The sequence below is a fragment of the Pholcus phalangioides genome, unplaced genomic scaffold (assembly GCF_987345545.1).
Source record: "Pholcus phalangioides strain wild (caught in Gottingen) unplaced genomic scaffold, Ppha-v1.0 ptg000009l_1, whole genome shotgun sequence".
NCBI lineage: Eukaryota > Metazoa > Arthropoda > Arachnida > Araneae > Pholcidae > Pholcus > Pholcus phalangioides.
Genome location: NW_028301602.1, coordinates 44733882 through 44758214, shown reverse-complemented (window position 1 = coordinate 44758214; position 24333 = coordinate 44733882). Strand labels below are relative to the sequence as shown.

General features: G+C 33.4%; 1 protein-coding gene across 3 annotated transcripts; it reads left to right on the top strand.

Moving 5' to 3' along the window:
- The first annotated feature begins 127 nt into the window (after window positions 1-127).
- LOC149083157 (luc7-like protein 3) lies at window positions 128-23337 on the top strand. Of its 3 annotated transcripts, none has more exons than XR_016193220.1 (11): window positions 128-353; window positions 2792-2898; window positions 4654-4792; window positions 4890-4973; window positions 6477-6599; window positions 10428-10589; window positions 12483-12736; window positions 12945-13132; window positions 16616-16727; window positions 16812-16879; window positions 23119-23337. XR_016193220.1 is itself a non-coding variant. In XM_089236311.1 (10 exons), exons 1-9 carry the CDS (start codon window positions 249-251, stop codon window positions 16702-16704), a joined length of 1251 nt encoding a protein of 416 aa, XP_089092437.1. In that variant the 5' UTR covers window positions 128-248; the 3' UTR covers window positions 16705-16727; window positions 23119-23337. The 3 variants fall into 3 exon arrangements, 1 of the variants encoding a protein (XP_089092437.1); XR_016193221.1 differs by having other exon boundaries at window positions 16812-17508; XM_089236311.1 differs by lacking the exon at window positions 16812-16879.
- Window positions 23338-24333: the final 996 nt, after the last annotated feature.

Sequence of the window (24333 nt, the reverse complement as noted above, 5' to 3'; positions counted from 1 at the left end):
CACTGTTTTTTTTTTGAGTACCATCAAATGTTGTAGTTCGTGTGTTGCTTTCTAGATAGCAGCACAAGTACAAATGTCTGGCTACTTTTGAGGATGAATTTTTCCACCGGAAATTTAAGAATCTGGCAACTCCAAATTGAGTCAAGTCAAGACGTCGTCCATGTTTGCGTCGTTGTTGTTTTTTTAATGTAGAGAAATTGTGGTTGGATTGATAAAATTTGCTGTGAAGGGGAAGAAATAAATGAATTATGGCGCTAGCTTCGGCGAAGCAACTGCTGGATGAATTGATGGGGCGAGACAGAGATTTGAACGTGACGGAAAAGAAGCACGACTACTCCTGGGATGGACCGGACGTAAGTGGCGTCAATAAGCCTAATGTCATCACCTGGTGGTGCTTATGATCTTGGAATTGATCCCATTAGTCCCGCAAAGCCATGCCTATTTGGGTACGCCGTGAATTCAGTTTGGAGCTCGGTGAAGTATAAATCGCTGTACTGATCTCATACTCGTTGCTGTTGATTGTAATGAACTTGTTAACCCTGCCCAGAGGCGTATCTACAGTGGAGGTGGTGGAGCCCAGCCCAGTGTGGCAAGTTGGAAGGGGCGGCAAATTCAAGTAAACGCAGGTTGAACACTTATAGTATAATCCCTGGCGATTTTTTCCCCCCTTTGACGAGAAAACGTCCGAAGGCACAATGAAAAGTCGCCAAGAGTAGAACAGAGCAATGCTTTTTGACATCTTTCTTGCCAAAGAAAAAAACGCCAAAAAATCCCTTTTTGGCAAATTTATCTTTGGTTCATAGCTGTCATAAAAAAAAAACCCAATGTACTAAGACTAAATAAGGGATCAAGATTTAACATATCCGGGCCAAAGAGCTGAACAATTGCAAAACATCGAGGAGTAAAAAATTTTTATCCCAAGAAAAAAAGTCTAAAATAATGCTTCTCTTGGCTCTTTCAGGGTACAGTGACCCTTTTTTCATGGCAGATTTGCTGCTATGAATTACGAACATTTCGTGCTGCTCTCGGAATGCAATTTGTCTAGCCCTGTCCTAGATCATATATAGGATTGAAAATAACAATAACCAGGATTTGATATTGAGCAATACAACAGTCAGGGCAAAAAAAGAAAAACCACTCTGAATTCAGTTACACGATTGCAGGTTTATAATGACCAGAATGCGAAAAATTAAAATGGAAATATGAAATGTACAACCCAAGAGAAAACGAGATATTCCAACAATGAAAACAATTAACATTATATGGAAAAGGGTTTACAGTCAAACCTCATTAATGAGTCACTCTTGGGAGAGCAAAAATATGACTTAGTAAACGGAGTGACTCGTTAAACGGAGTAAAGCATAGCTGTGCCAATTCCTGCCTGAGGACAATTGGGACTTCCAAAAAGTGACCCGTTAAGTGGAGTGATGTATATTAATTGTTAATTGGGTGAGACTAATGAGGTTTGACTGTATATGGTGTGTAAATCAGGTGGGGGGGGGGGGTCTTCAACCTTGCAAACAGCACCATTACAGCACCTTTGACATACGTATGCCTGAGATCCTCATTCCAATTGTAATCTTCGAATATGTTTAATTGAAGCTTTGTTCAAGTGCTTGTGAGTATGAAATCAGACTCGGCAATTGAGAACACTCCATGGTGCTTATGAGCAACTGATTGAAGATGGCTGGTATGAAGAAAGCACAAAAATGCTAATTGACTCAACTCAATTCAAATGTCTATATAAAAAATTCTACCATTACTAATTCTAGAATCATGTTCGTTAACTGAATAGACCCTAGAAACCTTTCTTTCTAAAATCTTCCAATCTTCTGAGAAAAACAATTAATTCTATCTGACTCTTCGCCTAAAAACAATCATATTTATTTAAATATTGTGTAAATAATTAAAATATGAAACTTACTACTATATTTACTTGTATTCTACATCATGCAAGTTTAAAAAAAATCATATTTAAAATTGAAGTATAAATACCTGATTTAAATTAGTGATTAAAAAAAAAAATCATGTTATTTAAATCGAGATACCCTGCTATATAAAATTTCATGACAAATTTTCAACTAGTCATTATAAGCATTTTACATATTTTCATAGAAATTACAGTTCTCATTAGAGGCACTTATAAATTAATAAAATCACAGCTTTTTGCGGTCTGAACAAAGGTCTGAACAAATGAGCTCAGCATGCTCAAAATGTATAAATTTCACAGTTGGACTGCATGATCCATGAAACCAGAATAGTTACTCATATCTCAGAGAATTACAAATTGCATTTGTGGAGAAACCTTTGTCCTGCACTGAACGCCAGAAGACAACTTATGTAAGACGGATGGGATTGCATAGGTATAGACAAGGACAGCAAAGTTTGAAATATATTAGACCAAATTCATCACGCTTGTATCTTCTACATATGTGAAACTGCTGGAAGGCTAACTCAATTTTAAGCTGTCAAGTGATCAAGAAGTGGTGAATAAAATTTTATGAAAAATTTGGGATGGCAAAAGTAAGAATGTCCCATAAAATACACATTGTGGTCATGTGACCAGTATATATATACAAAGTTTCTGGCCCATGAGCAACAGAATTACTGCATATCTGGCCCTGTGGATTGATTAAAAAGGCTGTGCACTTTTTTTGCTGTGCATGTTTTAACAGCAGCAAAATTTAAATGTGAAGAACAAGAATATTTTAATGCTTCAGCTTAAGTTTTGCATGCTAGTTTAGTCCTGACATTTTGCTCACAATATTCTTTTTGACTTTGCATATTTCAGATCTGCAAGCATTTCCTTGTGAAATTTTGCCCTCATGACTTATTTGTTAATACCAAAGCAGATTTGGGTGCTTGTGCAAAAATTCATGATGAAAGACTTAAGAAAGAGTAAGTTTCTTTAAATTTTGTCATTTCTGTAGTTTCATTTTTTTAATTAATAAGCTTCTCAGTGGGGAGGAAAATCTATTTTCTGTTATTGAAAAAATAGAATTTGATTTTTTTTGAATGGTTTTTAGAATCTTGATTTCTCTAATGGCCCTCTGTATTCGCTGTCTCTTTCCCAGTTTTCTGGAAAACACTGTTGCAATGAAAATTATCGTATCGTAACAAAATACAGTAAAACCTCTCATAACATTCATTTCTGAACAGCAGCCACATTTTCTTAGAACAAGAACACATCCAATTCGATTAACATTATAGTTCACCTATGAGGTATTTCTGAATAACTGCCACTTTTGGCCATAAAAATAAAAAAAAATAATGATGAATATCATAAGAAAAATAGTTCTCAATATTTGCTTTGAATTTTTTCCTTTTTTTGAAGCCTACAAACATGAATATAATGGATTCTTATTGTGTCACAAGGGTGTCTCTAGGCATCGTTTCAGTGCCCCTCTAGCATATATAAGCCGCATCAGTAAAAATAACCATGAAAATTCCCAGCTAGATTAACTGTATGAAGTTGGTTTTCTGTGGTTCCCAACTTCAAGGCGCAAATGTGAGCCGATCTCCCCGTTAAAAAGTCTCGCCACAGAGAGCAACAGTCCTACAACGATAAATCATTCAATCATAACACTTCACTCATGGTTTGAAAAACTAGTGGCAGATGGCAGCACTACACAATTCCCGCATGTACCGATTCGTTGGGGGGTTCCACGGGGGGGGGGAGAAGTAGTAGGTAGGGCCTCCAAAAAATGGCTCGGGATCCATGATGTTCTTAAGTTAGCCACCTCATTGGGCAATTTGCCTGTTGTGACGTTGTATTTGTATAATAAATATCAGGTGCTTCAAAGCTGCTTTTATGCTTTTACATGAAATCATAAATTCCCCCCGCCCTTTCAAGTCTATGATTGTTGATAGGAGAGCTAACTGTTGTAGACATAGAAGAAATTGGAGAATTAATTAACAGCAATCGAGCTGACTGCTTCTGAAACCAAATCGATACCCCATGAAGATGTTCAAGATTGAGAAGTTGAAGACAAGTTCATTATGAGCACCATAGCAAAGGCTTCGTGAGTTTAAATCACCAATATGGATTGTTTCCAGAAAAATAGACCCATCTATGGTTTGTTTTTCCACATGTAGAAAAATAAGTAAAAGAACCCTTGTAACCATACCCTGACAAATTAACTGAAATGTTGAAGAAACAACTAGCAGGCATCATTGTTCTTTCAGAAGCATCACTTAGAATCACTGAACCCACTCCCCCTTCTTTTACTTCCACGCAAAGCATGTATGAACGAGATGCCTAAAAAAAGTGATTTGTGTTATTCAGTGATTTTCCGTATTTGCGGCCATTCCCGGAATTTAAATAAATTCTGTAAATACCTAGGGATGACTATACAGTTTTTTGAATAGGCAATCATTTTTTTAATGATTTTAATACTTTTCAATGCTTTTGTATGTTCTTCCTTTCTAAAGATTACTCATTTTAAACAAATCTTGAGAGATTTTTTTGATTAAATAAGTTATCCTGCACAGCATTAAAATAATATGCTTTTTCCTGTTGTTGTAAAACAAATTTTTTTGCATTTAGTGAAATAACTATTTGTGCTCAATTTATTTGCGGCATTGATTATTTTGAACTTTTTTTTATCTTTGTTGATCAAATATTAAGTGAACTTAATTTCTTATGGTAATTAGGTATGAGAAAAGTTCCAGATATCAGAAAATGGGTTATGAAGAGGACTTCTTGAGATTTTGTCAAAGTATGCTGTCTGATGTTGAGAAGCGTATCAGACGAGCTAAGCAAAGACTTGCTCTTAGCAATCAACAAAATGAGGTTTTTTTATTTTTTTATTGTATAACAAATTTATGCATTGCCATGAATGTGATAAATTTGTGTTCATTGTGGTGATTCTTTTCCTCCTTTATGACAGATGCAAGCTATGCAGCCTCCGAAGAATGATTGTGACGAGAAAATCAATGTTTTGACAGAGAAAATAAACTCTCTTCTTATTCAGGTAATACACTAGCTATAAAATGTTATACAGTAGACTCTGGACTATCTGGCCTAATATGGTAAAAGGGCTGGCCGGATATAGGGGGCTATCCAGACATGCTGGATAGGCTGGAGTTCTATAAATGCTAACTTCTCTTACCTCCACCCATACCATCAAAAACACTTTTTATACCAAAACCTGCTCCTATTCATATTTTCTGACCTCTAAGTACAGGGAAGTACTTAATAAATGTTTTTTTATGTTCTGAAGTGTACAGTTTAAAAATTTATTGCAGAATTAATAGTCCAAGAATAAAATTATTGGACACACTTTATGTTCTAGGATAAATTCTTTTATGTCTATCTTGATTGCAGAAAACATAAAATCATGTACACTAAACATTATAGACACGTACTGTATGCTTCTAAAATGAACAAAACATAAACCATAAGTTTAATTCTTAAAAAAATCAAACTTATTTCACTCTCCATTGATAAATCAAGCATCAAAAGGTTGGCCTAAGATTAGGGAGTCAAATTGCACAGTTTTCAGTTTTTTGAAAGTCTTCAATATAGAAGACTGAGAGCTTCTCCCTTATAGCACTCTACTGCGATGCAATGTCCTTCCACTTACGTTCTAACCTGATCAAAAAACATCCAGTTTTGAGGTGTGGCTAGCACAACACTGGAGGTTTTAATGGTCGAATTTGCAGGGCTATGCTCCAAAACCTGGTTTTGTTCAGCTTGGAATCACAGAGAATTATATATTAATTTTTAACTAAGCAGGATAGGTGAGTTCACTGTATTTTCATCAGTATTTAATTCATCATGCTCTAATGGGGGTCTATCTTCGTGGCATGTTTTATGTGCCACCTGTGGCCTCGAAGCTCTCTGTTGTGATAGCTCATGCAATATAATAGTATACCTTAATAATCTGCAGGTTTCATCAAAAATGTTTGATGTGATTCTCAAGATGTGTGTGAAAGGTTGAAAATCATGGATACCCCATTGATTCAATTCAAGATTTCCAGCTCAAAGCACAAGATTATGCCAGCCATTTAGTTCCTTGAATTTATGTTTCTAGTAAAGTATATTTTGTAATAGAAATTGAGTCCAGTGGCAGAGTTCTGGCATTCATGTCACTTGTAATAGTGATGGGAGAAATAAAGCAAAGTGAAATAGTTTTTCCGTATCTTGATGTTTTTTTCTATACCATCATCCTTTGAGTAACATTGATGAGATATGTCGCCTCCGTAAAAAGTCTCTTATTTTGGCATTGACAAGCCCAGATATTTTGTTAAAGATGATTTTACTTTGCACGTATTGAAAATCTAAAGAAAGCCCATTTCATTAAAAAAATACTGTATTTTAAGGGGGGCTCGTGATTTCTGCTATGGCGCTGAAAGGGTTAAAATTCTTTTATATATATTTATCATTGTGACAACTTCCATGAACATATTTGAAATGAATATAATAAGCACAGCATAATCAATTCTAATTGTGAATTACATGTATCAATCTTTAGGTGGAAAATTTAGGATGTGAAGGCAAAGTTGAAGAAGCACAAGCAATCATGAAGCTTTATGATCAACTCAGAGAAGAAAGAGAAACTCTTAGAAGACAGGCAGAACAAACCCATTGGTTTCAGGCAAGTTTACCCATTGGTTTTTTCTATATATACAGTGAAACTTGTCTATAACGATACTCTAAGGACCTAGAAAAATATTGTTATAGACAGGTTATTGTTGTAGACCAACAGTTCTTAGTATTTTTTTTACTCGTGGAGCCCTTTCTGGTGCGTAATTTCAATGGCGGAGCCCCATAGGCCTATTTTTTATTTACTCATCAAAGTTACTGATTTATTTTTATTATTTAAAAATATTTATAATGATTTTTTTCTCAAATTTACTGTTTTTTTATTTTCTTTGCGCTGTTGGAGAGCCCTGGGGAGTACTGCTGGTTGAGAATTGCTATTTTATGACAGCTTGAGCATTTGCACTATTTCCTATTGAATAGGAATTCTGCCGGGACCAAAGAAAATAACATTATAGGTAGATTTATCGTTATGGACAGTATCTCTCATTATACATAGGTTTCACTGTAATGATAAAAGTTCGAAACACAGTAGAACCTTATTTATCTAACATAAATGGAAAGAGCATATGTCAGTAAATTGAACTTTCCAGACAATCGGTTATACAATAATTCATATAGTCCAGTAGAATCCATATCAATCACAGTCAGACATTCATAGAGATGGTGACACTTTGTTAACTATCTGCTTTTTACAAGTGCATCTACAACAATTTTTAATTAGTTACATTCTCAGATTAATTTTTATTTCCCAATAATGAATCATCAGCGGACGGCAATAAAAAATGACGACAATGTTCCACTTACAACATTTATTAACAAGGTTAAATTTGTAAGTTACAACAATTGTAATTTTCTGATAACATAATGCAACACCCCTTTTAGAGTTTTTAGCACTAAAAATATCACAGTATTTTGGAATGATCTCACCCGATCTACCGCAGACTGGTTAGAGTAGAACTGGAAGTCCTTTCCATTGCTGAAACCACTGCCTCACATAAATCTGAGAGTCCAAGCATATTGCCTTTCTGTGGACTTGTTGGGAACTATTAGTGAAGGTGCCATTGAATCTGCCAGTAGTCTGCCTGAGAGGAGAAGACCAGTAGAGGAATTTGGTTGCAGTTATCATCACCATCAGCAGAAGCAAAGCTTGAAGGCATCAGAGGGAAGTTCAGCAGAGTAACTATGTTCTTTCAGTCATGAAGAGGCAGCCACCAGGGTGAGAATTACCCATGTATAAGTACATCTGGAGAATCTGCAGGCCTTACACTGTACCTTTACTGACTTTCATGCCATGTCGACTGCAAGAGAATACAAGTTGTAATGAAATGTGATTGTACACAGCACACTGTCTGTATAAAAAGGGACATTCCCCACCATACATAATCACAGAAGCCAATCACCTTCAAGACTTGACGGCACTGAAATTAACATAATATTTTTTACAGACAAAATATAATTTTCGTGCATATATGTAATAAAACAATATCGCATAATCGTGACAATCGGAATTTGGCAACAATATAAATTTAAACTGTAAGGAATTAGTTTCAGCTACATCCCGTGATTCTTGCATCCATAATATAAGTCATAGGCAAACTCAAAGAAACATGGACAATTTCCAGATTAAGTCATTTATTAAAATCAAAAACACAAATTAAGTTACAAAACGTTAATTCAAATGTTATCGTTAAACATAAATAGCCATGATCTCAATGAATAAGATATGAACAGATCTCTCTCTTATATTGTCGACAGTCCATACAGACTATGAAGATCTAGCTGACTTCTCTGGGGAATCGGACTGGGAATGGTAGGCAACTTAACCTGATCGACGGAAGTCCATGATCACTGTTTGTGAATCAGCACATCATTGATGAAGCACACGTTACTAGCGGGAAGATCATAATTCACGAGACAGCACATTGATGATGTGGCACACACCATCAGCGGGAATATCGCGGTTCATGAATCGGCACATCAAGACATCGGAAGGTAGTAGACAGGAAGACGAAACACAGATGATGATTTCATCACATGAGAAAGATGATGACCATCACTTTTTGTTGTAAGCTGTTTTGAGCATTCTGCAATGCCGCACTGCAGACATGCAGACGTAAATCACATGACGATTATTGCTCACATTGAACATTTTGTCCAATTAATAATATATAAACTCCTCGGAGTAGATGAGTAAAATCATCATTAGAAGACGACTATCCAGACCAGCCAGAGTAGTTTTAAGCCCAGTAGGGTTAGTCACACATTTTAGTGATTAACACAACATTATAGGTTGTTAGTAAATTATCGTGAAGAACTTCGAGGCTGCTCTTAGCACATCTGGATGAACAAAGAAGAAATGCGATGATGTGATGTGTATAGCTGGACTATTTATAGTCGAAGTGAACAGATGGATTCTCGGACCAATCATCATACGACAGGCACTCAACGTAAAAAGAAATTAATGTCATTCAGGTGATTTGCATACGGACATGTGGCGTTGAGTTATGTTCAACATTATTGTGTTTTGGTGGCAACAGTCTCAACAAGATGGAGGAACTTGATCAGGCTCTCCCCATATTGTTTAGCTGGCTATTTAATTATGAGATCTGTAAGAATTTCTTCATCACTAGAAAAGAAATCACTAAAGAAATTGATGTTGAAATAATAGAATTGTGAATGAATGAGGGTTTGATAATTAAGTTTCTACTGTAATTTAAAAAGAAATGGAATAATGAAACAGTAATAAAATATATGTACAGTTAACACTGCTCATTAAAATCACAGATAATGTTATCATTCGAGTATTGTTATTATTTTCACAAAGAATAGAATAACCCAATACCATTGTATGAGGAAAAATTTGTTTATAATTATTTTGGACTTTTTAAAATTTTTTCTCCACAAGTTATCATTATCAGCCTGAAATACTACAACTTCTGTACTTAATATAATTTGGCTGTACTATTCGCTATGATCCATTTTTTGTAAAGCTGCTTTTGCAATGGCCTTATAGTGAAGCAAATGTCTGATGAAAAAAAAATATTTTTTCCTTCAGTCCTTGGTTTTAGTTTTCTAGATTCACAGTGTTTGCCTGAAAGACTTTCTTGAGATCTATGAAACATGCTGTATATTGTAAAAAGTATCAGAATTTGTAATACACATTAGACAGTTATATTCTAACTCCTCATGGTGACTGAATAAAAAAGATGCAGGAGTTTTTAGCTTTGGCAATGCATTATTTGGGAAAGAAAAATGTAGTTGTCCCATTTTCCGACCTCAAGTACAATGACCATACTTCCTGTTTGATCAGACAGGATGTATGGGCATCAAACTTGTGATTGGGATTTATTTCAGATATAGTTCACAATCAGTTATTGTTAACAAAAACCCCAAGTCCCAATGTGATCACATTAAGTGGCTATGAATTCATACATAAAAGAAGAAAGGGGTTCTAAAAATGCAGGTGGATACCTGAAATAAAATTGGAATGTAGTGAAATCATGGCAACTCCAGATATGCCCTGTTTGGATATTAAGGTAATTAGTATTTCACGCCATGCTTACAGGATCATGCTTTAATCAAAAAATATCTAAGAAAGCAGATATTAGTTGAGATTTGCCTGATGAATTAGGGTCAAATAATTGAGGTTACTGTGATTTAGATTATTGAAAACGTAAGCATATTTTATCCTGGTTTTTCTAGAATTTTAAGGAGAGGTTTTTGAAAATCTGTATCTTGTTACTTAGCTTGATAATTATGTCGTTATTATATGACATATTCTGCAAAAAGTGATGGTAACTAGTCCAATCATGGACAAAAAGTAATTGAAAACATTTAGTCTTATTATTATTTTTTTGTTTTTTGTGTTATTCATATATAGACTGCAGAGATAGCTGCTGCTCAAGAAAAGCAAATGGAGGTATGTGATGTATGTGGTGCATTCTTGATTGTTGGAGATGCACAGCAGAGAGTAGACGATCACCTTCAAGGAAAGCAGCATGTTGGATATGCTCGACTTAAAGAGGCTGTTGATGAAATCATTGTAAGTATTTTGTATCTATTCTAATTTATTAGATTGTGACTATATATTATATCAAGTTTTAAAAAAAATTATTAAACAAACAACAAACGCATAATTAAAAAAAAAATCCCATGGTGGATGTTTATACAGCTAGCTATATTATAAAAAACTTACTGAAAACATTAATTTTACATACTAGTACCAGACATCAGTATAAACTTATTGATATAAAATATATGACCCCACAGGCTATATCACGAATAGGCTGATAAAATGTCAAGCTATGTCCCTGAATGAGTGGCCATTATACCAAATTTTTTTCCAATATCTGAGGATTTTTTCCTTCTGTGGGGTATATATTGAGAAACTTATGGTACTTTCGCGACTACCCAACCACATTTAGAGACAGCATATTTACCGCATGAATTCGCTGTGTTCCCACAAGATTGTACATGTGCCTTTTTGAAAAACTATATATAATTCAATCGCCCATTCAAATTACAAAAAAGTTTTTGAGATCATTGAAGGAAAAACAAACTAAATCTGTGCAAAAACTCAATCATAATATCCTCAGTTTTGCCATCTGGCTGCTATGCAGGTGTGAGTTTCACATCACAAAAATCAGAGTTTGGGACCTGCTGGGCCTTTAATGCACAGTGGTGGTCGGTTAATACAATTTTCTGGTGTTCTCCGACATCCTAATTGAAGATATTGCAAATTGCATTCAAGTATTAAGATTGTCCTGATTTCAGCTCTACACGTGTCAAACTTGCTATATGGGTATTCCAACTCCTTCAAAATGTATTTGAAGCTCTGAGACTAAATCCAATGAATTTCTGTCATTGATGAAAATGTATTTAATCCACCCAGTTTTTAATAATGCCCAAAAAGTTTGACATTGCTTTCTTGCTCTTCACGTGCTATTTCCATATCATCATCTTCAGGTGACTGACATTGCTAATTTTTTAATGATGTCTGGTATTTTGGCAGTATGATCTTGTATTATCATCTATAGGCGCATTCTAAACATTGTTGCCTAACATTAACAAGCCTAAGTTTAATTCAAAGGTAGCCAAAAAGTGTATCAAATGTTTGAACTTGTGCTTTCATCTAGTGAGCATAATTTAAAACAAAATTGTAACTGTGTCCATACAGGGGTTTTAGTCCAATGGAACGAATGGTGAAAATGGCATCCGTGACCATATTTGAGGGTGACCATCAAGCAGGAGTTAAAAATACGTTATTTAAATACTTTTTGCTAGGATATTTTTATTTGACCCTAAAACATGGGTGACCGTTACGAAGGGTTTTACTGTATTTTAATATTGATACTAGTAAGAATATAATTTTTGTGTTCATGAAAAGAGTAAAAAATAAGTAAATAAATTTTTAAAATGGCTGAAACTGATTTTTCCCCCCTCTAAAGGTGGAAAAACCCATGGATTTTTTTGAAGATGGTAAAAACTGCAGAGAAAAAAGTGTTTTTATACCAAAACAGTAAAAACCGGTAAATACCGTGCTGATCCTGATTTTGAATGGAAAATTTAATTTGTATCATTTTAATACCGAAAAAAAGGACTTTCTAATATAGGAAATGTCTCAAAAACTTTTGTCTTACCAATGGTTCAATAATTTCCACATATTCTCTGGACATAGATCCTTGTAATTTCTGATTATGGGTGTATCTTAAGGATGTGGTGTATTATGGATGAACTTCAACATTTAGTAGAGCTGAACTATAATCATTGCTTTTAATTTATTTTTTATTTTTTTTGCTATTAATGTCACTCATCTGCAGCATTAGTCTTCAATGACGGTTTTTTCTTCTTCTTTTTTTAAATTTAAGCTAACGGGCATATCTGTTGAATTTCTTACATGGTGTTCTGAAAGTTTTTCTATTTTTTTTAAATGTAGAATAATAGAGAAAAAGAACGTTCAGACAGAGAAAAGCAGAGAGAGAAAGAAAGAGAAGAACGTCGCAGATTGAAAGAGGAAGAAGACAGAAAAAGGGAAGACAGATGGAAAGCTCTTGAAGATGAGAGAAGACGAGAATATGAGAAAAAAAGGGAACGAGATAGAACCAGGAGACGAGAAGTTAGACGCTCTCACAGCCGTGAACGGCGCAGGCGTAGTCGCAGCAGAGATAGGAGTAGGCGAGAAAAAGAAAGGTACTATTACTATATCACGAAAGAGGTTCACATTTTTTTATGGCTATAATTATTTTTTAACCTGGGACTATTTAAATGTTATCAACATACATATATATATATATATATATATATATATAGAGAGAGAGAAAACTGTTCATTACTGTGAATACTCTGAATTAATTTATCAATTAATTGTTAATTTTATTAAGTTGCCTCTTTTTTTTAGACATAGACACAGAAGTCGTAGTAGAGAAAGGGAGCGTAAGCATAGATCAAGGTCAAAATCTTCTGATAATATGAACCGAGGGCGTAAGTTGGAATCAGAGCATGATAAGAATTCCCCAGAACATAAAAAAGAGCACAGAAAAGACAAGGAGAGGAATAAAGAAAAAAAATGGCGGCATTCGAATTCAAGTGAGTTGGTCATAAGAATATCACAGTATTATGTTCGTCAGCAATGTCTTGGAATTATATTTAGTGGATTAACAAGTCGGATGTAAATTAAATTGCGTTGATCAAAATAATTTCAAGTTTATATGTATTGGCATATAGACATTTTACAACTCTAATACTTCATTAGCATATAAATACAGTCAAACTTTTGGTTAATGTGAAGTCCAAAGTCATTGGAAAAAAGTTTGAATTTTCCAATTAATCTCTCCTGGATCTGTAAAATGATCCTTACAAATTGCAACTTAACCATCATTCACAAATGATAATTATCAATTATTGAAGTTTGTTAATAAGTTACAAAACTGTTTCTCAAATTTTGGTAGTTTAAATACAAATACAAACACCATGCCACAACAGGCAAAATGCCCAACGAAGTGGCTGAGATATATTTATAATTATAATAATTGACCACCTAAGCTGCTATAATATTTCACTGTTGTGGAATCAGCATCACTGTAGAATTTCTTGGCCATGTTCAAAGCCTGATTTACGGAAACAGTTAATGATCAATCTGAACTTTCCTATAATTTCCATATGCTTAATGATGACAAAAAGATTCAGATTTTGAATGTTACACCTTGATCTATAGCAGTGTTTCCCAACCTTTTTCTTGTCTGGCACAAAAGTCTGGCTTTTTGTAGAATTTCTTCAAACTAAATTTGCTTGTACGAAAATCATGATTTTTCTAAGTCCAACTTCGAACTATACAAAAAAATCTAAAAAAGCTTGAATTAAACAAGAAATTTTAACATTAAATTAGATATAAAACTTAAGGGGAGTTCATGAGAGTTTGAATTATCCACAATTTAAATTAATGCTGTTCTATTACCACAACTTAACTCGTATGCATCTCGTACACACTCCTCTACAGAATTTCTAACGAACTGTTCCGTGCTAGAATGTGCGTGTATGTGTTGTGAACCTAATGTGAAGGTTTATTTTTTGTGTGTAGTGCTCCCACCAATTTTTATAACTATGATTGAAGTGTAAAGATTGAATAATTGTACTGTTGTGGGGCTGGCTTCTCTTTGGGCTTCAGAATTGTTCTAAACCTTGCCACACACATTTTAGCCACTATTGAATGACTGCAGTTATCTTGGATGTGAATAAATGTAACAAATTGCATCTTATTGAGTCACTTTTAGACCATCTTGCTGTGGACTGGAGAGCACGAAACTTTTTTCTGGATATAAGCTGGAAAGTGACATAAATGTGACTTGAATATGTAGACCTACTATATAGAAAGCCCTATAAAAAATTCTCTTTTGGAAAATCGCCAAAGATCTCTACCTATGGTTCCAGAGTTTGAGGGCAGGGGCTTGATAAATTGGGTGTGTGTACAGTAGCAATTCACATGAATGACACTTGGAATAAATTTTACTTATTAGCATGATGTACAGAGATAGCAATAATTTGTAAAATTTCGGTAAATATAAGATTCCATAGAATTGATGTAGGATAACATTTCATCCGAGTTTCGCTTATCTGAAATATTTACAGGATGGTGGAACGCCGCTGAAAGCACTTGCCATATACAGTGAAACCTGTATGAAACAGATTGTCAACAGACTAAAATTATATTCCATTATAGACAGATTTCCATTTTATATAGGTGCAAATAAAGTACTAATAATTGAACAGACTATATTTTGATTCCGTTTAAGACAGGTTTCATACAGTGTTTGTCTTAGACAGGTTTCACTGTATATAGAGAAATGATCTTTGATTAGAGGACAATGTAATTTTTTGAATCCTGTTCTGTACTTTTTGGAAATTTCTGTCTTTGCCTATTAATTTCTTTCAAAATATTTTTTTTCATACACTGTTAAGTACAATCTTTTCCGTTTTGTTGACATTTTGAAGAGGAAAGTAGACAAACAGCTGTTGGTTGAAATGAAATAGAGTTTGATGGACTATCGACTTAGAAATGGCCTATCTTAGAATAACCTCAACTTAATAACAACTTAGAAATAATCTTATGCATCATACCAGTTTATCCAATCGGTATGTACAAAGAGTGAATTATGTTGTCCTCACATCTTCAATTCATGCTGATCCTTGCCAACAAACCCTTCTTCCTGTCACATGTTTGCAAAATACCTGTATGTTATTGGTGAACTTTCTACTTCTCCCCCCTATTTGCTCTAGGAAAAGACACATAGAATGTCTAAATTGAAGGGGTTTTTTTTATAACAATGAACTCTGATGCGGCTGGAAGAATAAACTAACTGAAAAAAATAACAAAAGAAAAGTTTGTAAAATAAAGAGTTAATAAAATAGATAGGATTTTAACATTAGCTCAGTGTTATGCTGTTCAGGCAGGGGACCAGTTTGTAAAAAAGAACATGTTCATAAAATTGAACGTTGAATGAGAGGGTGGTACTTTCCCTGATCCTGTATTGAATAATGGGAGTCTACTACATATATAATGTATATATTATAAAACCTCATTAAAAGTCATCACTCTTGTTAAGTTGTTTTTCTATAGGCCCTTCCAGCTTTCATAGACAACAATGTTATTAAACTTTCATTTACTCATCACTTATTCCAGTTAACTTGTCACTATGAAAAAATTTGATAGAGAGGAACAAAAAATATTTTTATGGCTCCCATTAAAAAAAGAGCTTGTTAACAGCATTGAAATATGCTTAAAAGTCACCATAAAAGCCTATGCACTGAAATGGAACAGTTTAAGTAATGAAAGTTACGCTGGGGAAAGTTCATTTGCAGACCAAGGTTTTCAAAACGTTAGAGGCTGTTCGAGCTAGTCCTGATTTCTGCATAGGCCCATTAATTTAGGGATTCAAATGTAAACAAAATATCTTTATTGAGACAACAGACACTTTCCAAAGTTGAGGTCTTGTAATGTTTATTTTTCCCTGCCCAGGCCCCTCCCACTCAAGTCAAAAGTGGATCCTGTGTGTGAGATTATCTTGTAGGTGTATCATGAACTGCTGATGAAGAATTAAAACACTAAAATTAAATTTCATGTATATGTAAAATTAATGTGCAATAATTCTGATGTGAGGAAAAGCTAACTATTCTGACAGTTGCTCTGATTAGCCTAAATTAAAAATTACTAGTATAAATCAAAGTGTACCAGTATATTTTACCACAGTAAATTAAGTAATAAGAGCTCAAAAAGGTACGAAATTTCTATTATTTTTTGCAATCTATAAATTTTATTAATATTGTAATTTTCATTCATATTTTAATAAATGTTATATAATTTTAAATTCATATATATAATTTTCACAATATTGCACATTGAAACTGGCATTTTGCTTAAGTTGTCATTCTGCTTAAGCCGTCATAATTTTTCAATAACATGAGGTGACAACTTATCAAGGTTTTACTGTATGTTTAGAAACAGCTTTTTCAGCAATTTACAGAACCTACTTTTCTTAGAGAATGTTTCTGATGTAATAATTTTTTTTTGAATAGATGAAAATGGTGATCCTGTTAATAAAAGAAATTCTGAAGACCATTGCAGTAGCAAGGGACACTCCATAGCAGGTGATTCTGACCAATGATCTCCTAATGTGAGATAATTCAGGTAAGTGGCATCTGTCCTCTTCAAATATCATTCGCAAGACAGAGACCAGCTGATTTTACTTCTTTTTTTACACCCGCTGTACAGGTCTGTGTGAAGACGGATGCTGTTGAGGTGGACAGTGGTGATCTTTAGTTGAGTCGTAATACTTGCAGGTATTTGTAACTTTTCAAAAGAAGAAAAAAAAAAAAAGAGAAATTTTGTGACATTAATAGCGATTTATATCTCACATGTAGGATTCATATACTTCTAAAAGAATGCTTGCTTGTTTTATGTTTTCTATATTCGAACCGTTTGTTTCAAACTAATATAATTATAAAATTCATTCAGGGTGCCTGTGGTCATTTAAAAAACTTTCTTAATAATAAACTTGTTAGTTAAAAAAAACCTTTCTTTAATAAACTTGTTTAGTTATCTTTATGCTTTAATTCTTTCAAATTAGTTATTTGAGGCTATAGTCTTTTCTTGAAAACATTCTTTCCCAACCTAGTTTATATATTTTTCTGTTTTACTTTTCTGTTTTCTCTCTCTCTCTCTCATGCATAATGTTGCATTTGCCACAGGCACCTTGTGTTAATATTAGAAGGAAAAAAAAAGATAGGCTTAAAGCAATCAAGCACATATCCACCATGTTGTTACATTAACCTTACCCTACCAATTGTAGTTTCGCAGTTTCAGCACGTGAGTGTGCTCTGTGTCTTGCAACTGATCCAGCCTCAGGAAAACTGATCTGTTTAACTCTGTCTGGCTTGTTGCTACTTCATTTCTGGAGCCATTAAAACAGGTGACCCCTTATCTTATTTCAGCTTGTAGTGGTGAATGGTGACTTTCATTTTAGCAGTTTTGTTATGAAAAATTATTTTTTCATATATATTGTGTGTGAATCATTGCTGTTCATAAGGCTCTAAAGCTGGTAAATTCAGACAATCCGAAGTGAACATTTTGTACATTAACTGCTAAGTGCATAACTATATATTTGTTATGCACTTAGAAGACAAAATATAAGATAGTTTGAATAACTTCAATTTTTTTCTATGATTTATCTGCTGCTTCAGTATTTCACTTTCATTTTATCATGGGGTGTGGTAGTCCAGGTTGATAAGATACTCGCCTATAAATTATCAAAGGATGTTTAAAGATAGTGTGAGTTCAATAGCCATTTCTTCCTTGTCAGAAACTTTCCTGACACTGAGGTACAGTAAAAATGGTGTGACAGCACGACCAAAGCAAAAGATTGCTTTTGCAGGGAGTCCCACACTGGGAGGTTAGCACACCAACCTGTCTGTGAGTATAAAAAGGCAAAATGTCAAATGCTGCTGTTCTGAATAAGCAATAAATTGTAGGTCCCCGTCTAATTAGAAAATTCAAATTTGACAGCTTGCAACAAAAAGGATCAAATGATCATTCTATCATGTAGTGATTTTTTTTAATCATAGCTACCTACATATTATAGTGAAACCTGTATGAAATGGAATGTCAAGGGACCGAAATAATTTTCTGTTTTAGACAAATTTCATATAGGTGCACATCTAGGTACTAATAATTAGTGAGACTATCTTTTGAATCCATTTAAGATAGGTTTCTGTCTTATAGTGTAGTGTGTTCATCTTAGACAGGTACCACTGTATTGAGTTGTGTTGTTTCATTCGCCTTAGCTGTTTTCAGTGCATATGCATTGCAAAGTTGTCCTGTGCCATAGAATTTTGCGAATCGCTTGAGAGATATATAGAACTCCTCAATGAGTGTCAATCAGATGAAAACAGTTTTTTTACCTGAAGCTGTTTTTTAAGTTTTAGCTGAATATATTTTAGCCCTTCTGGCAAAAAGTTGGAAAAAGTAGAATTGAAGTCTCGTCTATCATTCTTTGATGGAGGCAAAGAAAAGTCAAGAAAATCCACAGTCAACATTGCATAAAAATATTTTTTGACCCATACTGGGGGGGGGGGGGGGGAGAGATTGTGCTTGTCCTGATTCAGCATGTTGTGAATACAGGTGTCTTCATCTACAGAAGCTAATTTGAGTTTTTCAGATGCCCTTAATGTATTAATTTTTCTGAATATAAATACATACTGTGACTATTCAGTTACTGTATGAATTTACGTAATAATATGCTTCCAAATAAGTTTGATTAGTCTATATTGATTCATTAGTTAGCATAGACAATGCTTCTACTTTCTGTATTAATGATTTACGATTTCTCAAAAGAAATCCTTATCTGGATGATGAATTTTTAAAAAAAAAATTTAGAATTTGCTAGAAATGCATTTCCTAAAAGAGTTAAAAAGATATCTGGCAATACTTATAAAAAGTTATTGATTATTACTAAATATTTGAGTAATGATGTATTAATTCAATAATTGTGAATGTGAGAAACCAAGTTTTCCAAACACTAAAATACACAAGCACAATCTTCAATCTTTCCTAACTTCTTAAACTTATTATGTCCATTGATTCCTATTATTGGATACTAAAATCTATCACATGAGTTGTCAGTTAATGAGGAAAAAGTATTGATTTCATTCCTAGAGATAGCTTATGTGCAAAAAATGGATTAATATTTTTTGTCTTCATAATTAGAATTCATCAGTATAGTTTTGTATAAATTTTAAAATCTCAAAATGAAAAAGTCATGATAAGCATTTTTCCAGGAAGGATATGTATGTGGGAAACGCTGGGTGAACCATTCTAATTCTACTATACATGGTGCATAGCTAACATCTGCCACCGCAAATTACTGGCAAACCATTGATCCTGGAGAGGTATACTTCTAATCAGAAAAAGTATCCACAAATAATAGTGGACCTCAGATATGGCATTCATATTGCACAAAGTGTTGCATAGTTATTAAAATTAGGAGATTAGCTTTTTTAATAAGGACATCCTGTATTCCTACACCCAATTAGAAAGTTGTTGCCGTTTCTCGTGAGGCCAACAAAAAAAAATTCTACATTTTTGGGTGCAATATTTGCTGGAATATTTGAATTCAAAAATTAGGAAAAGCATAAATGAGGGAAAAGCATTTTCCATTAGTTTGCTGTTTTTTCCCAACTTTCCTCCAATTTTTAAATTCAAATGTTCCACTTAGAAATTTGGATTTTCTTTTGGCATCAGGAGAGACGGCAAAAATTTTCTACTTGGGTGTTTGGTATAAAAATTTAATTTCTTTTGAATATTTTAATAACTACCCAACCCCTTGCAATATGAATGGCATATTTGGGGGCCCACACATTATTTGGATACTTTTTCTGATTGGAAGTATACCTCTCTAGGATCAATGGTTTGTCAGTGATTTGCAGTGTCAGGTTTTAGCTATGCACCCTGCATAAGTGATATTTAATTTGACTGCAGTGCTATCTTGTAAGCTTCTCTGCTAGGCCTGTCCCATATTCATTTTGATTGACATTTCATTCTAAGTGAGATTAGTCTGTCTCTTCTTACTATTAGAGTGAGTCTTGTGCGAACAATTTTTGAATCTGAAAAATTTCATTTTAAGAAAGAGTATCTATTTAATCCAGAATAAAATACAAACATAAAAATACATACAAAATAAACGAAGCTAAAGAAAATAAAAATAAAAAATTGAAATGCATAAACAATAATAAAGTTTAAAAAAAAAATTGTGATTTGGGTCAGTAATCAGAATGGGAATGCTAAGCAAAAACACAGACTGGTTGGCTCTCGCATAAGGTGCAGTGCTTCTTGTTACAATTTAGACATTTGCCACGAATTGGTGCATCATTTTGAACCCTTTGACCTTTCATGTAATATTGTTGCCTGATTTCCTTATAGAAGTGTGAATTTATTTTGTTTCATCTAGTTTTGGTATGTGATTTCTTTACTCTGTTTTTATTATGGGGAGGGGGGGGGAACAGAACTTCTCTTGTCATGTAGTATATAATAGGTGCATGAAGATATTTTATCAGCTAAAAAGTTTGTGGACTGATTTTTTTGGTTTCTTGATCCATCTCATTATGTATATATAAATCAGTGGTTCTCAAACTTTTGCTACCAGTTACCTTGTCTTAGATTTTCATTTACCTTCAGCTTTCTTGTGATAGTGGAAATTTATAAATGCCTTTCTCGTCTTTGTGGTCATTTGCTTGTAGCTTCCTTGACCCAATATTTAATATGCCTATGGTGCTTTTATGGTTATAAAATTTGTGCAAATAAGTCAGATAGTCTCAAGTTTTACTGATCACTAATAGTGTATCAGTCTCCTGATAATGCCAGCTGAGGTGTACATGTACAGTTTGAGAATCACTGATGAGTATTAGCTAGCTAGCTTGCTTAGTTGATTCATGAAATATTTTTTAGCAATTGGCTTCATGTTTTTATACCTGAAAATATGAACTTTATAATTCTATTAAAATAATTCAAAAATTTTTTGCCAATGAAAATTGAATATTCAAAGTATGGATGTTAAATTTTTCTAATGATATCAGGGGTCTGTCCAGCGAAAATTTGAAAAATGGATCCATTACAGAATACCAATTAGCATCAAACCATAAATTTGAAATTGCATTTCTTTTGTACAAAATTAGCTAGATTGTTAGTTTTATTTCCCCAAAAATTATGTATCATTTTCATAAAAACTGTTTCTTAACAAAGCAAGAAAGAAAGAAAATGTGTCTGGACAGACCCCTGGATATAAAACCGATCAAAATAAAAACCATTGATAAAGGCAAAGAAAAACCAAAGGTTTAATTTATTAGGATATATAGTTTTTCCTTGCTATTTGTCTTCATAGTTGGTTTTTCTTCATTATGTTATTATCAGACAAAGAACTCGAATTTCTCCGTGGGGGGGAAAAACTTTTTGCACCTAAATAAACATGGTTTTTTATACCAGAAAATGTAATATGTATACTCGAAAATTATAAATATATATCTGGGGTGGGGGAAGAGAGAACTGGAGCTTCTACAGAAACTATTATGACAAAGGGTAACTTTAATATGATCCTCTGTAACCATCCAGCAGCAGGCATAATATCGACTTTGTAATGGAGAAGATTCACCATGAAAACAAGTTTTTTCCTTGTTAGAAAATGTCTTGCACGTTATTTTCTTCAGGATGCTATTTCTGCTACGCATGAATATTTGGAAGTTGTGAAGTATTGAAGACATCTTCATTAGCAGGCATTTCAGAGGTGGGCTTTGAACACCTGAAATTTTATATTTTGATTTTCTTATATTTATAACGTATTGGCTATTTGTGTTTTGGTTTGCTGTTAGCATTACTATATAAAAAAGAATATACTGTATATGCATACATCGTAGCTGATATAGCCAGCCAGTTGCACATGATTTTGATTCAGGATATGATTAGTAATGCTTCTGTCTTCATACTGAAGTTTTTATTTTAAAACATTGTATCAATTAGAAAATAATTGATAGGGATTAATTTTTTTATTTCATCACTATACAAATTATGCATCAAGAAATTTTTTCCATGTGTTATTATATTTTCTGTGGTGTGTGTATATGGCAGTCATGAAGTCTATTAAAAATATATACATCTTAAAAAGAAAGCTTGTATGTTTAGTATTGCCAATGCAGCAATAAAAATTCCATATACAGTGAATTACCCTTATAACATTTTTTGAAAAACCGCCGCGGGAAAACGCTCTAAACAGGAAATATCGATGAGAGTAGGGACCATAAAAATAAGTCGTTCAAAGTGAGAAATTATAAGGGGGGATCCACTGTAGTTGGTTGATCTCATACTTTTCTTAGGCGGGTCGTCCACTGGAAACCACAACAAGCGAGAGAACAAGTCAAGCATATGTGCAAAAGACTGCTATAGCAGTCTTGCGACTTCCAGTGAACGACCAGCCTTGGGCATTTTTCTCCACAATTTTCTAGTAGAATGATATAGCTTTTGTATTATATTGGGGGGTGGGGGAAAGAAATTGGGCTACTGTGTGAAACAGTTGTCGTAATCTGTTGATCATGTAACATTTTTTACACGCTTATGTGACAAATTTTCTATAAAAATTCCTCAATGAAAATTTGTGGAATAAATTACAATCTCGTGAACTAAAAAATGCAAAGTAGTTTTTTGGAAGATTTGGTGATATATTAGGGGGAATATGTATCACATACCAGAGTCCATTTTTGTTAAGCAGAAGCTTTGAAGCACATTAAGCTTTGTTAAGTAAACTCTGGTATAAAAGAACACCTTTTCAAGAACAAAATATGTGAGGAAGAATTAGTTTTTAGTAAAATTCATACAGAGATAGACTGATAACTGCCTGTAATATCAGTTATAAATGATGCAAATTTGAATTTAGCAGAAGCATTGCTGTATTGCCAAAATAAAAAATAACATATGTTGGAATTAAAATTCAATGCAGATACTTTAATTTTTATTACCTTGTTTTTTGTATTTTTTTCAGTGTCACTGTATTTGTCAATGTTTCCCATGCTGTTGACGGAAGTACTGAAGGCCGGAGTTCTCTGGAATTGATTGCAGGTGACGTCATTTCTATTGCTTTTTTGTCCTTCCATATAAAAGCAAGTGCAGTGCTATTCTGTTAGTGGACAGTAGATGTGTTTGTCGCTTCATATCATTTGTATTTATAAGAAGTTCAGTTGAATTAAATGTTTCACTTTTTTTTGCGTTGTTTCATTTCTTCATAAATACACTTGTATGCATATGCATCGTTCCAGATATGATTGTTGAACGATAGAGGTATTGCAAGCTGTTTCTTGCCAACTAATTTTTAATTTCTCTTTCATACCATCACAGCAGGGTGTACATGGAATTTAAAGAAAACCTTCGTTTGTCAAGAAATCTTCATTACCATTGAATATATGTTTAGTAGATGTTACCCGCCAGGGTTTGTTGATATATATCAATATTTATTTTTAAAATAAATTTTTAATCAAAAATTATTTAATTTGGTGGGGTAAATGAGTTTTTCATTCATAAATTATTTCATCCATAAATAAATAAACAGATTTGTTCAAACAAAAATATTCAGTTGGCACCTTCAGTCAAGATTGGACTGAAATTTTTAATCGAGAATGGTTTGTTAATTTTCAGCCAATGGGCTGATACTTTCTCCTGTTTTCAGTTGTAAATGGGCCAATATTTTCTCATGTTTTCATTTGTAAATTCGCTGACATTTGCAATCAAAAAATATATATTTTCAAAAATATATTTTGCTTGCTTTTCCAATTAAACGTGAAAGAGGATTTAAAATGTCTAATAATTATCATGTAAATCTTGATGTCAAGTTGGAAATGTTCTAAATTTTATTGTTTACAACATCTATATTATGTTGAGTATTCTATCGAAAATATCAGATCACAATTTTGACGTTGAATGCCAAACTTTGTTAAAAAAACATAGAATTATTTATTAATATCATGAATGTTTTTACGTTAAGGGATATGTTCTATTAGTTTACATCAAGCCTGAAAATGTTCATTATGAACGATATGTTGACTATTCTACCAAAAATATCAGATATATATCAAAATATTTGATATTTATGAACTGTACTACCCACTGAATTTTTTAAAAGAAATTAACCATTTAAGCTTCAAAGAAACAAAAAACAGACCATGTCACGCAACTTATTTTTCTAAGGACTATACAATTGCAA